Source organism: Tarenaya hassleriana, unplaced genomic scaffold (assembly GCF_000463585.1).
Source record: "Tarenaya hassleriana unplaced genomic scaffold, ASM46358v1 Cleome200, whole genome shotgun sequence".
NCBI classification, from domain to species: Eukaryota; Viridiplantae; Streptophyta; class Magnoliopsida; order Brassicales; family Cleomaceae; genus Tarenaya; species Tarenaya hassleriana.
In genome coordinates this window covers 47,142-62,245 of record NW_010965374.1, presented here as the reverse complement: position 1 = coordinate 62,245, position 15,104 = coordinate 47,142, and the positions used below count along the sequence as shown (strand labels likewise).

The following is a 15,104-nucleotide window of genomic DNA, read 5'->3' as shown; positions in this document are numbered from 1 at the left end:
TTATTTTGTTTCTATTTCAACATTTAATTCTCATCATTTCACCATCAATCCATCATCTCACCATTAGTTTGATTAGGAGTGCTAACGGTTCATGTGTTCAATCCCGTACTACAGCGATACATACTGTTGTGGTGAGACATCACATTGGGTAGAATTTAAGATTTCATACGCGTGTATCAATGTATCAATATACATACCTATAACACATGATTGGTGGTAAATGTGTTTCGACAAATTAATGATATCGATTATGGTGAAATCTTGTCATCCGTTGTTATGTTCAAATTCATTCGAATACTCATTACATATAATTGTATATTACTACTATGATATATGGTAAATAGATGTTAAATTGTATTCCTTAACAAGAATCTAATATATTTTCATCTATTATGTATTTCGTGCAATGCATTTGGTCAAATTTATTGTTAGCATTGAGTATTGCCACCGGATAATTAGATCAGGTGAGTCATATAGTTTTGTTTTTTTTTTTGGTATAAGGTGAGTCATATATAAATAACATTTTGAAATATTTGAGAAATATTAAGGAAATATATATATTTATTAAATTTAAAAATTACGAAATTTTTTGTGATAATCTCGAAATAAAATTATTGTATAATATGGTTTTTATTGAAAGTCGGTCAAAGACTTGTTTTGTAAACATATGGAATTATGAAAGAAACCAAATGGCTTTTAACGGATTCAGTTAAGATCGGTTGACCCCGTCAACAAAGAAACACTGCGTTTTTATATAAACCACAATCCTCCTCTGTTATTTCTTCCCGCTTCTCTTTCTTCCATTTTCTGGGAAAACCTCACAGAGAGAGAGGAAAGGAGGGAGAGAACAAAAAAGTAAACCAAGAAGATGAAGATGAATTCGATCCATGAAGTTCTCTTCGAAGCCCATGAATCCTCGTTATCTGACATGACAGAGCAAGATGGTTTTCATATCAACCTTGACGAAATCGATCTCTCTCTCCTCCGCCTCAGCTCCTCCCCCTACAGCCTACGTGAATTTCTCCACCACTCGCCCGTCTCCGCTGCTGCCGTCGCCATGAAAAGTCCTTCTCCTGACTCCGATGTCTCCGACCAGTCCAAACGCAGAAAGATTTTAGTTCAAAACCAAGATTTGATCGACCCTTGTGTTTTTTCCGGCTACCCAGAGAATCCACCTTCCTCCGAACCGACCCAGAATAGAACTCGCATCGGCGACCCGAGTCAACTCGCTCCGGTCGTTCTTCGACGGTCGTTGTTTGATGGATACTTGTGCCCTCTTGCTGAGAAGCAAGAAACGACGTTTAAGTGCAAGCCCTTCCCTGAAAAGACGATGATGGAGGAGAGTCCCGAGTCAAAGGTTTAAAGAATCGCTATTTCTTTAATTTTTTTTCCTCTTGCCCATTGCTTTGATTTGTTATGGTCTTTTTTCTGTTAACGAACAACGATGGAGTGTGGTCCTTTCCATGAAGATCTTTGATGTTTGACTGGTCAAACAGATGCTAACGATGATAAACGATCGCGTGAAGGAGATGAACGGGTTGTGCAAGGACTTGGATTTTCGCAGTGAAGAACACAGCCACAAAGAACTCGAAGATGCCACAAAGGTTTGACGAACTGTTTGAAACATAATGTGAAATCTGAATAATGTTTTCCTAATCTGATTCACTGCCATTTCATGTGTGTGTGTATGCATGATTCTTCAAAATCTTGATTACAAAACGATGAACTAGGTTTTCATTATTGTTGCCTCTCTGATTCATATTTGTATTCACATTTGTGCTCCGGAGACACAAGAATAGGACTTGGAGGAAGGTTTCGAAGAAGAAGGAATGAGAATAGAGAGATCCGGAGATGGATACGTGATCCGATTGAAGTGCCAATGCCGAAATGCTTATAGGGTTCTTTTCTCTGATAGTCACTTCTACTTCAAGCTTCTATAGATTTCGAATTGAGGGTCATTTTCGAGAAGATGTTCATACACGAAAACACGAAAAAATTTACCTTTTCCTCTTGTTGTATGTAGTCCTAACTTGGGAAAATCTCGGTTGTTAATTAGTCGTTTGTTTCTGGTATTAGTTCTGAAGCTGCTTCTCTGATGTCTAGCTTTCTTGTCACCCCTATTGTGAAGTGAAATTCTATGAAGAGTAACTCCTAGCTTTCGCATGGTTATCTACTAATGTAAGAATGAGACTGATCAAACGTTACTGTCAATCGATGCGATCAGTTTGTCGGGAGATGTTACCATGAAATCACGTAGTTATACATCATAAAACAAGCATGATACTTTGATGTCAATGTTTCACTAAATCATGCAATTGTCATGTAGTTTCTCATTGTAAACTTTTTTGTTTTCCGACAATGTAGAGATATTGCAGGATTATGTGTTTCTTCCATTTTGTTTTCGGACAGTGTTCCAATGAATCATGCAACTGTCGTCTAGTTAATTTGGTATGCATGAATAATGAAAATAATCCACCCATTGCTTTCCGAGAACTCGGAGGTAACATATTACCTCACGAGATGTTTGTGTGAGACGTCATACTTTTGTCAAGAATTTAAAGCCATGGCAATAACTGTGTCCGGATTCATATGCCTCAACTATACTTGGGTATGAACATCTTTTCGACAATGATCCTGAATTCGAATACGAGCTTGAAGTAGAAGTGACTACCAGAGAAATTAAAGAACCCTATAAGCATGTCGGCATTGGCGCTTCGATCGGATCACGTACCCATCTCGGGATCTCTCTATTCTCATTCCTTCTTCTTCGAAACCTTCCCTCTAAGTCCTGTTCTTTGTGTCGGGGCACAAATGTAGATACAAATATGAATCAGAGTGTCAGCAATAATGAAAACTTAGTTCATCGTTTTGTAATCAAGATTTGGTAGAATTAGTTGTCATGACAGATATAATCATGCATACACACACAAGAAATGGCAGTGAATCAGATTAGGAAAATGAAATTAAAGAAATGCGATTCTGTAAACCTTTGACTCGGGACCCTCCTCCATCGTCGTCTTTTCAGGAAAGAGCTTGCACTTAAACGTCGTTTCTTGCTTCTCAGCAAGAGGGCACGAGTATCCATCAAACAAGACCGTCGAAGAACGACCGGAGCTAGTTGACTCGGGCCACCGAAGCGAGTTCTATTCCGGGTGGCTTTGGGGGAAGGTGGATTCTCTAGGTCACCAGAAAAAAACACAAGGGTCGATCAAATCTTGCTTTTGAACTAAAATCTTTCTGCGCTTGGACTGGTTGTTGACATCGGAGTCAGGAGAAGGCCTTTTCATGGGGCTGTTGTCTCCGGCGACGGCAGCAACGTAGACGGACGAGTGGTGGGGAAATTCGCGTAGGCTGTCGGAAAGGCTACGGAGCTTTAGTATTCAGAGACGCATTGTCAGCATGAATAATCCACCAATTGCTTTCTGAGAAGATGTGGCTGCGCTTCTTGCCAGGGAACTTGGAGGTAACACATTACTTACAGACGATTTCTTGGGTTCCATACCTCACGAAATGTTTATGTGACATTATACTTTTGTCAAGAATTTAAAGTTATTGCAATAACTGTGTCCATATTCATATGCTTTTCACTGTACTTATGTATGAACATCACCTGTTCCACACACATTCTGCATCTGAGAGATTACCTTCCCGAAACATTGATGCAGAAATTATAGATGATAGCCTCGAACACCCTCTTGAAGAAGCCCGAGATCCTTGGGCGGGAAGACGAAGAACGAAGAACGAAGCACGAGCGGTTATGATAGCCAAAGCAATGCTGGCCCATGCTCAAGATTTTGATCACTCATCTGACAACTCAGGGTACTGCATATGCTTTCCTCTCATTCCCTTTGCTGTTTCAGTGCTTTTGGAAGGTTCTAGACCAAATCATACAATCCAAATGACATTCCAAGTAATTCCTTTGATTCCTATACGTTTATATGCCTTCTTAGCTTGTATATGACTCATCCATTGAACACTTTATGTCATCGCTGATCATAAAATCAATTAGTTGCATATATTTTGACATTTTCCCTCGAAATTGTGAAGAAGCACAGCAGCAGAAGATAGAGTGAAGATTGCAGATATTAGCTGCCGAGGTCCTTCCTTCTTTGAGCAACCGGAGACTGCCCAAAACAAAACGCCTTGAGAGCATATGAAGGCTAGGTGAAACAAAGGGAATTATGAGACAAAGCTCACACACCAATCAAATGATTAAGGGAAATTACTTTCTTTGATGGTGAATCAGCAACATATTCTAGCCGTTAACTTCGAACTCAGGCAAGGTTTTGGGTAATCAAATGATTTGGGGAAGACTGATTCCCCCAAATCCAGCAGATTTTTATCCCTTTTGATATAAAAAGCACGTGTACCTTTCGCTCCAGGATCTGTTGAAATTAAACTTGATTTTAAAAATCAATTAAATATTTTGGTATGTTTATGAAAAATGTGATTAATATGGAAGATGTGTGAAAATGTGATGAAATTGTAGTTTGGTGAGGTAGTTAGAAATGTGTAGAATATGTGTGGAAGAAAATTAGGTAAAAATGTGTTTAATAAGTGAGTTAGATATGTAGTTAGGTGTGAGTTTGTAGTATAAATATGTGTGTTTGTATGGAATTTAAAATCAAGCAAATTTGAAGAGAAAAAAAAAATTCATTTCCTCTTCCAAAAATCTTCAAATTCTTTCTTCTTCCAAATATTTCCTAATCTCCTCCAAAAATCCTAAACACTAAATAATCCTCCTCCCTCATTCGAATAATCCTCCCTCTAATCCTACAAAGTGGTATCAGAGCCCGGTTTCTTAAATTTTCGAAAAAAATCTTGAGAGATTAAAGAGAGTTGTGAGAAGTAATGGCGACTACAAGCTATCAATATCCCCGTCTAACAAAGACGAACTATGAAAAATGGTGCTTACGAATGAAGGCTTTGCTCGACTACAACGAAGTTTGGGAGATTGTGGAGAAAGGGTACGAGAAAACCGAAGATGAGGAGTCTTTATCGCAACCCCAAATGAAGGCTTTGTCCGAGTCAAGGAAGAAGGATAAGCACACTCTCACTCTCATTCATCAATGTTTGGATGACGAGTTACTCGACAAAGTCTCTCATGCCACTACGTCAAATGAGGTATGGAAGATTTTAGAAAAATCTTTTCAAGGCGTAGAGAAAGAAAAAAAGGGGGAGATTAAATTCATTAAAAGCCGATTTTGAAGCATTAACGATGAAATTAAGAATTCGAATCGGTTTCGGATTATTGTTCAAGAGTGAAGTCTATCGTAAATCAACTGAGGATTTACGGGGATAAAATAGAAGATACTTCTGTGGTGGAAAAGATTCTCCGATCTTTAACACCAAAGTTTGATTACAAGGTGTGTGCTATAGAAGAGTCTAAAGATGTAGACTCGATGACAATAGAAGAATTGGAGGGAAGTTTGATAGCACATGAAGAAAAATTAAACCGAAGACAATGAGGAACAGCGGAAGAGATTCTTCAAGCAAAGGTTGTCTTGAGAATGATGAGAAAAATAAAGGTCAAAATTTTAGAGGACGCGGACATGGCCGAGGGAGAGGACGTGGATATGGCCAATATGGAAGAGAAAGAGGAAATGGAGACAATCCGAGTTACGAAAGAAATAACCAACTATCACTCAGAGGTCGTGGTGCACCAAGAGGAAGAGCAAGAGGAAGAGGTTTTCACACAAATACATATGAAAGGAGGTATAACAAAACAAATCTTGAATGTTACATGTAATAACCCGAATCCAATTTGGGATATTTAATTAAAATCGGAGAAGAATAATTAAATAAACGGGTACTAAACCTTAAGATAGGGACCACAAAGTGTAGGGAAAAGGCCCGGAAAACCACCCCGAGCGAACGAGACGACAAAAAGAAGGAAAAAAAATAGGTCGAGACCGATCGGTCTAGCACGTAGACCGACCGGTCTGAGCCACAGCGACACCGAAAAAAAAAAGTCTGGACCAACCGGTCCAGGCGAAGGAAAATATCAGCGAGCTTGCAATCATGGCCGCGTACTGGGAGTGCGTTCAAGGCCCTACAGGCGGCAAAAATCCGACCTAACTCTCCACAATCGAGCAATGATGCCACCTAAACAGCCCTACCCGACCCTAGACCTCTCTCTGGCTCTAAAAACCTCTCCCAATGGCTGCCAAACACCATGATTGCTGAAGAAAAACTACAGAAGAAAAACCAGAGGAAGAAGAAGAAAAGGAAGGAAAAGAGGGAGAAGGAAAGAGAAAGAGAAGGAGAGAGGAGGAACAGAGCTCGGTGGAGCAACAAGGGACAGCCCTAGAACGTCTGAGAGGATCGCCGACGTCGGAATCACCGGAAAACTCCATCAACTCCGGCCAAAACCAGAAACAGTTCTGGTTTGAGGTGAGTGGCTCGAGTTGACTCTGTGTGAGCTCGTTTTCATCGTTATTATGATGTTAATTCGATGAAACCTGAGCATGATTAGAAATTGAAAGTTGCAATGAACACATAGAAACAAACGGCACTCGATTTGGTGAAGAAACGAGCAAGATATGAAAGGTTAAAAATCGGAGAAAAACTGTAAAATTGCAGAGAAAAATGCAGAAGCATGCTGAGTCCGAAACTTTCGGGCCATTACCCAGAAAATAGGTGTGATAACTGAATAAATTGTTAGTTGGAATCAAAAGAGGACATTTCAAGGAGCATTTAGAAACAAACAGCACTCAATTTGGACAAGAAACGAGTGAGTTATGAGCCAACGAAGTCGGACCAGAATCTGGGACGAAAATCGCGAAATCGCGATCTGTCCAGGCTCTGGACCGATTGGTCCAGGCTGTGGACCGACCCGTCCAGACCCTAAAAATGCCGGAATGGTCCGTGGACCGACCCGTCCAGAGCCTAAAAATGCCGGAATGGTCCGAAATGGCCTGGACTGACCGGACTAGACTCCGGAAAGGCCGGACCGACCGGTCCAGACCCAGAAAAAACCAAAAATAACCGAAATGACCAGGAGCGATCAATCCAGACCTCGGGAATGCCCGGAACGACCGGTCCAGACTAGAAAGTGATGAAATTGAGCCAAAAAGATCTCAGGATGAAATATAAACCTAGGAATCGACCAAACTACGTGAAGAACGAGTTGGAACATGACAAAATGAAAAAAGGGAAGAATTGGAATAAATTAATAAATTGAATGCGCTGAGATGTGCGACACATACCGAGAGAATCGTTATATGTTGTTTGAGTTTTATTCTCCGATGGGTTACGAGAAATGACGTGCGCGTGAAGCGCATTGGATGTTGCGTGAAGCAACGGCCAACGTCATGAAATGTGATGGGCGTGAGAGGCGCTCCTAGTCATGCGATGTGACTAGGGTTTACGGCTAACCCTATGGTGCGATGCCATACGGGATTTGATGGTTGCGCGAAGCAACGGCCAATGTCATAAGATGTGACGGGCGTGAGAGGCGCTTCTAGTCATGCGATGTGACTAGGGTTTATGGCTAACCCTATGGTGCGATGCCATACGGGATTTGATTGTTGCGCGAAGCAACGGTCAACGTCATGAGATGTGACGGGCGTGAGAGGCGCTCCTAGTCATGCGATGTGACTAGGGTTTACGGCTAATTCTATGGTGTGAAACCATACATACTTGATTGTCGTGAGAAGTGACGGCCAACGTCACGAGATGTGAAGGGCGTGTGAGGTGCTCCTGGTCATGAGAAGTGACCAGGGTTTACGGCTGACCCGATGGTGTGAAGCCATACGGGAATTGATACGATGATGTTTTAATATGATATGTATGTGTGTTGAATATTGAATATTATACCTTGTGTTTTATCGTTTTAATACCGTTCTCGCTGGGAACGGGTTTACCGGATCCAACCCGGGTTATTCACTAAGCAATTGTGTTTAGCCCTCGTGGTTTCACCTTTTTCAGATCACGAGGAGCACGAGTAGCACGTTTGAGGCGACGAAGACTTCAAGAGACAACATCGTGTACGAGCTTTGCTTTCATTGAATAATTTAAACGATGAAAAACGATTTCCATATTTGTATGATTGTACCTTTTTAATTCGGACATGAGTGTTTTGAGACTTAAATGTTATTTAATTTCCGCTGTGTGTTTGATATTAAAAAGTTTTAAAATTCCCGTATTTTTGGTTTGCATTATTTTATTTGTTTTTCGTCCATGTGGCACATCCTACAACGGGAATCGGGATACGGGTGTCACAACTGTTGGTATCAGAGCAACGTTCCTTCCACGGGAAAGTACACCTCACTACCTTAAGATTTTTACAATGGAAAATGTTTGCGAAAACATGTCCCAAGGAATTTTTACAAAGAACCGACATACGATGTGTTGTCTGAGGTCACCGCTAATGCTACCTTAACCGTGGTGCAGTGAAATGACGCCACGACGTGCTCAGTCTACGACGGGAGACAACAATATCCCCAACTATGTTCCCCAAGCTGCGGAATTTAGGAAATTTCAGGAGGAGATACGAAATGAATTCCGTGCATTCCAGGAGACCATGATACAAACCTTGATGGCACATCTCCCACCTCCACCCCCAGCGCGAGGTCCGGAACCTAGGGAGGAAGACCTACCTCCGCCACCACCTGCACCGGCAGCGATAGGAGACTACCTACCTATTGTTCGGGAATTACGGGCCATGCACACTCCAAGGTTTGGAGGATCACTGGATCCCGAGGCTGCAGAAGAATAATGGATGACATGCATCACACGAGACTGGAATATGTTCAGTGTCCCCTACGATATCGAGCGCTACTAGTGAGCCATCACTTGTCCGGGCAAGCTCGACATTGGTGAGAAAAGGTGGTACAGGAGATGCCGGACGGGCATCGTTTCACCTGGGAGGAATTCAAGGAGGAGTTTGAGAGGAAGTACTACCGCCGACAGAATCAAGAACGTCGCCTCTCTGATTTCCTGAACCTGCAGCATGGGAACATGACTGTGAGGGAGTACAAAGCTGAATTCGTACGCATGCTTAAACATTCGGCACATCTGGTGCCCCTAGAGAGCTAGAAGATCACTAAGTTCATTGTGGGACTACGACCTTCACTCCGCTGGAGAGTCACACTCCACGAGTTCCGAACTCTAAGCCATTGCATTGACCAGCTGGAGAAAGCGGAGGAAGCGGAAAAGGAGGAGAGAGCCAGCAGGGCCCGTGACCGAAGTCCTCCTAGACGCCATCCCTATACGCGTCCGTCAGGGAAGACTGGTTAGACTGGCCAGAGCAGCCGAGTAAAAGACAAGGGTAAGGCGCCAGTCACCCAGGCATTACCTCCGCCATCTCGGAGAGGGCTACCGGTCTGCTATCGGTGCCAACAGCTGGGACACTTTGCGGCATATTGTACGGTGAGACCCGCAGAGCCGCCAGCGCGAGCGGCTATGCCACCGGTGTAATGCCCCGATTCCCGAATAAACTATTTAATTTAATTTCGGGAACAAAATAGGGTAAAACAAGCCTAAAATATAAGGTAATTGGCATAAACATCGAATCAAGGGACAAGTGGGGCTAGAACACATCGAAAACGTCGGAAAAACGAAGAAAAAATGACCTAGACCGATCGGTCTAGAGGTAGACCGACCGGTCCAGCGAAAAAACAGAGAAAAAGACGAAAAATCGGTCAAGACCGGACGGATCAGGGTGCAGACCGGACGGTCTGCACGTTCGCGAAACAGAACGGACGGACCAACACCAGAACGGACGGTCTGGGGTTTAGGGGAAAAAGTGGCCGAATTTTCTGAATTTCTTCCACCTTTCGGCCGCGATTATTGCGCGACATCTCGACCCCACGCGCCACCAGCCGCCACCCCTGTCTAGTGGATGACATCCTCTGGCCCTCTTGGCCACTCTAGCACCCTTAGGCCGCGAGAAGATGCCCATTTAACCGGCCTAAACAGAGTAACAGAGTCATCTCGAGCGGAAAACTGACTGCGAAAAAAAGAGAGAAGGAGAGAGTTGGAGGACGAACAAGGACGAGGAGAGCTCGAGGAACCCTAGAGGGGCGGGCATAGAAGGATTCTGGAGAGTTTCAGAGCCTTGAACGACCCGTAGAACTCGCACAGGCTTAGACAAGATCACATATCACAGAAAAACCGAGGTGAGTGGTTTGGATTGTGTTTGTGAGATTCTATTTTCATGATTTATGGTGTAGACTATTGATTATGCAAGAGTTAAGCACATAGGAATGTTAAATAGTGAGTGGGTAACAATTAGAACTGAAATCGAATCAAAATTTGGGCAAAAATGGCGAAAAATCGGACTGAATCTCGTGAGGAAGACGAAGTCCTAGGTCCCAGACCGTCCGGTCTCCGTGTGTAGACCGTCCGGTCTGGGACAAGACAGAACGAACATGTAGAACAAGCTGGGTCGACCGTTCCAGCAGGACCTAGACCGCCCGGTCTGAGAAACAAGAGAGAACGGACAGTCCGAGTGCGCAGGACCACCCGGTCTGGACCACGTAGAACGGACGGCCCGAATGAGCTGGACCGCCCGGTCTGGACCAGGTAGAACGGACGGTCCAAGACTAAAAACCGAACCAGATGCACACGCGGGGACTGGACAGTCTACTCGTAGATCGACCGGTCCAGAAAAACCTCAAAATCCGACCTAACTCTCCACAATCGAGCAATGATGCCCCCTAAACAGCCCTACCCGACCCTAGACCTCTCACTGGCTCTAAAAACCTCTCCCAATGGCTGCCAAACACCATGATTGCTGAAGAAAAACTACAGAAGAAAAACCAGAGGAAGAAGAAGAAAATGAAGGAAAAGAGGGAGAAGGAAAGAGAAAGAGAAGGAGAGAGGAGGAACGGAGCTCGGTGGAGCAACAAGGGACAGCCCTAGAACATCTGAGAGGATCGTCGACGTCGGAATCGCCGGAAAACTCCATCAACTCCGGCCAAAACCAGAAACAGTTCTGGTTTGAGGTGAGTGGCTCGAGTTGCCTCTGTGTGAGCTCGTTTTCATCGTTATTATGGTGTTAATTCGATGAAACCTGGGCATGATTAGAAAGTGGAAGTTGCAATGAACACATAGATACTAAATATAATTGGAATAATTACATTAATAGTTGCATTGACTCTTATTTTCATTCTCACACAAACGACACTCGATTTGGTGAAAAAATGAGCAAGATATGAAAGGTTAAAAATCGGAGAAAAACTGTAAAATTGCAGAGAAAAACGCAGAAGCATGCTGAGTCCGAAACTTTCGGGCCATTACCCAGAAAATTGGTGTGATAACTGAATAAATTGTTAGTTGGAATCAAAAGAGTACATTTCAAGGAGCATTTAGAAACAAACGACACTCAATTTGGATAAGAAACGAGTGAGTTATGAGCCAACGAAGTCGAACCAGAATCTGGGACGAAAATCGCGAAATCGCGATCTGTCCAGGATCTGGACCGATCGATCCAGGCTCTGGACCGACCGGTCCAAACCTTGGGAAGGCCCGGACCGATTGGTCCAGACCCAGAAAACACCGAAAATGCGCGAAATGACCAGGAACGATCGGTCTAGACCCCGGAAACGCCCGGAACGACCGGTCCATACTAGAAAGTGATGAAATTGAGCCAAAAAGACCTCGGGATGAAATATAAATCTAGGAATCGACCAAACTACGTAAAGAACGAGTTGGAACATGACAAAATGAAAAAAGGGAAGAATTGGAATAAATTAATAAATTGAATGCGCGGTGAGATGTGCGACACATACCGAGAGAATCGTTGTATGTTGTTTGAGTTTTATTCTCCGATGGATCACGAGAAGTGACGTGCGCGTGAAGCGCATTGGAAGTTGCGTGAGGCAACGGCCAACGTCATGAGATGTGACGGGCGTGAGAGGCGCTCCTAGTCATGTGATGTGACTAGGGTTTACGGCTAACCCTATGGTGCGATGCCATACGGGATTTGATGGTTGCGCGAAGCAACGACCAACGTCATGAGATGTGACGGGCGTGAGAGGCGCTCCTAGTCATGCGATGTGACTAGGGTTTACGGCTAACCCTATGGTGCGATGCCATACGGGATTTGATTGTTGCGCGAAGCAACGGCCAACGTCATGAGATGTGACGGGCGTGAGAGGCGCTCCTAGTCATGCGATGTGACTAGGGTTTACGGCTAATTCTATTGTGTGAAACCATACATACTTGATTGTCGTGATAAGCGACGGCCAACGTCACGAGATGTGACGGCGTGAGAGGTGCTCCTGATTATGAGAAATGACCAGGGTTTACGGCTGACCCGATGGTGTGAAGCCATACGGGAATTGATATGATGATGTTTTAATATGATATGTATGCGTGTTGCATATTGAATATTATTCCTTGTGTTTATCGTTTTAATACCGTTCTCGCTGGGAACGGGTTTACCGGATCCAACCCGAGTTATTCACTAAGCAGTTGTGCTTAGCCCTCGTGGTTTCACCTTTTTCAGATCACGAGGAGCACGAGTAGCACGTTTGAGGCGACGAAGACTTCAAGAGATAGCATCGTGCACGGGCTTTGCTTTCATTGAATAATTTAAGCGATGGAAAACGATTTCCATGTTTGTATGATTGTACCTTTTTAATTCGGACATGAGTGTTTTGAGACTTAAATGTTATTTAATTTCCGCTGCGTGTTTGATATTAAAAAGTTTTAAAATTCTCGTATTTTTGGTTTGCATTATTTTATTTGTTTTTCGTCCATGTGGCACATCCTGCGACGAGAATCGGGATACAGGTGTCTGATAACTCATATTCTTCTCTATATTTTGATGAGAGTTTGTCTAGGTTTTACAGGATAATCACATGCATTCATAGGCATTCTAGACGTGTTAGGACACAAAACCCGGTTGTGCTTTAGTTTTGCAGATTACAGGTTTCGAAAGTGATTGGACTCGAAAAGGAGCTAATTGGAGCGTTAAAGGAGAAGTCCGGATGAGATACTCATGTTGCGACGTCAATATCTTTCTCCACAGAGGTCCAAATCGTGCGAAATCTATACCATTGGAAAGAGCACTTCAAGAGCTTCGCGTAGACACCAAAATCGCATAAATCCGACACCGGAACAGAAAGATATGAGCGAAATCGCGAATACCAGAGAACTGCCAGTGCAAGGCCGGATCCAACTGGATCCGGTCCGAATCAAGACAGCGAGCACAGGCCTAGGAATCTGGATCCGGTCCGGATCCACCTGGAATCGGTCCAGATCCAGTCTAAAATCCTGTTTCGCGATTTTCAGCATTCTACCGGGAATAGGACTCTGGGGAGCCATCCTAGGGTTATGAAAAAGCGCTAGCCACGTCCTAGAACAGGGGAGACCCTTAGAGAACACCTAGATACACACTTTTGGAGAGCTTTTGGTGAGAGAAGAATAGAAGTTCACGGGATTTCGGGAAGAAGAAGGAGGATTCGATCGTGAAGACTAGACATCGACATGAGCTTTTCTATCCCTTCTTTTATCTCTTTTTCTCTGTTCTTTCTATTATTTTCCATGAACCTTGAGTAGATCCATGACTATGGGTTAGGGATTCGTATGTGTTTTGGGTATGTTTGAACCCTAACTTGGATCTCGGTTTTGATTTGATTCGGTTCTATTGATTTGCACTTTTATTGGATTGATGTTTGCTAACCCCTTGATCAATTATCTTGGATTCTGAACCACATAGAGATATGGGTTTGTTTCAGATCAAAATCAATAGGATAGATCGTATTATTCACATAGAGATATGGCTTAATCGATCTAGGGTTGATGATAGCGTTCTTCATGCATCTAGGGTTAACTTGAATAGATCGAGAGATTGACGAGTTACTCTGTAGATAGTGAGTTAGTAGACCGAGAGGTGAATTCTCTATTATCGTTGCTTGATGATTCCCGAATACAAGTCATAATCGTTATTCATGCATGCTTATTAAATACCCATACACGCGAATACGATCCCGACGCCCGTAGTCATCCTTGTTTGATAGGTCACTCGTTTTTATTTACTTTCTTATATTGCTTACCATTGATTCTACATATTTCCACCATCACTTGCTTGCTTGCTTTGATCTATTTTCGATCTAGATTTGGATTTAGCAACCGGTCCTCGTGTTCGACTCCGTGTTACGACGATCCGTATCCTTGCGGTGAGTTGTTAATCGGGTTATAAATTCTAGACTCGGTACACACGTATCAGTGTCACATTACAATTGTCATAAAATGGGACATTTTGCCAGGGAATGCCCAAGTGATGACAAAGGGAATGAAGAAAGGGCCAATCTCATCAAGGACGAACATGAAACAGAGGAACCAACCTTGTTGCTCGCAATAAAAAAATGGAGAGAAGGATACAGACAATCATTGGTATAGATAATGGTGCAAGTAGCCATATTTGCGGAAGCAAAGAGAAGTTTGTGAAACTCGATGAAAAGTTAAAAGGCAACATCTCATTCGGAGATTCTTCAAAGATACAGATTGAAGGCAAAGGTACGATTGTCATATCCACCAATGATGGAAGTCATAAGTTGATCACTGATGTCTATTATGTATCGAAGTTGAGAAGTAATATTCTCAGCTGTTGGATTTCCTGGGATCTCATGAGCGAATCTAATTCCTAAGAGATCGATTCTAGGGTTTGCGCAGCGGATATAAAACAAAATTTTTAATGAAACCCTAGAACCATGCTACTATTGAATCATAGAAACGTTAGAACGCTTACCTCAATCGATCCGGGGCCTGTATCAATTGATCTGTTCGTCCGATCACTCTAGGCAGGAAGAATATCTCGCCCTCTACACGTATCCACACGTCGGGATGGATTCCAACACCTTGGAACTTGTCTGCTAGGACTAGAGAGCTCGATCTCTCTTGTGTGCAAGGGTTTTGGAGGCTTAGGGTTTTATTTTTCTTCTTCTTTTTTTTTTTCCTTTTTTCTTGTTTACTTAAAACCCTAGAAGATAGGGGTTTTAACCCTAATAACCCACTTGGGTCGCAGCAATTTCAGGGTACACCACCCAGAAAAAAAAAAAATTTTGCGACCTTATTACGACTAATATATAACTAATATACAACCTATTACGACTAACAAACTACTCTTATTTTAGTTGTATATTAGTTATATA

At 43.0% G+C, this 15,104-nt stretch overlaps 2 protein-coding genes and 1 pseudogene across 4 annotated transcripts; 2 read left to right on the top strand and 1 right to left on the bottom strand.

Annotated features, from left to right (window-relative positions):
* Positions 1-807: 807 nt before the first annotated feature.
* On the top strand, positions 808-2,169 carry LOC104814050. Of its 3 annotated transcripts, none has more exons than XM_010541895.1 (3): positions 808-1,357; positions 1,527-1,604; positions 1,800-2,169. In XM_010541895.1, the coding sequence occupies exons 1-3, from the start codon at positions 869-871 to the stop codon at positions 1,938-1,940; spliced, it is 708 nt and encodes a 235-aa protein (XP_010540197.1). In that variant the 5' UTR covers positions 808-868; the 3' UTR covers positions 1,941-2,169. The 3 variants fall into 3 exon arrangements, with proteins under 3 accessions (XP_010540197.1, XP_010540196.1, XP_010540199.1); XM_010541894.1 differs by having other exon boundaries at positions 1,497-1,604; XM_010541897.1 differs by having other exon boundaries at positions 1,497-1,604; positions 1,788-2,169.
* A 425-nt stretch (positions 2,170-2,594) lies between these two features.
* Positions 2,595-3,457, bottom strand: LOC104814054 (annotated as a pseudogene).
* Positions 3,458-4,650: 1,193 nt separating this feature from the next.
* Positions 4,651-8,719, top strand: LOC104814053. The gene is made up of 3 exons (XM_010541898.1): positions 4,651-5,124; positions 7,930-7,988; positions 8,395-8,719. The coding sequence occupies exons 1-3, from the start codon at positions 4,852-4,854 to the stop codon at positions 8,717-8,719; spliced, it is 657 nt and encodes a 218-aa protein (XP_010540200.1). The 5' UTR covers positions 4,651-4,851.
* Positions 8,720-15,104: the final 6,385 nt, after the last annotated feature.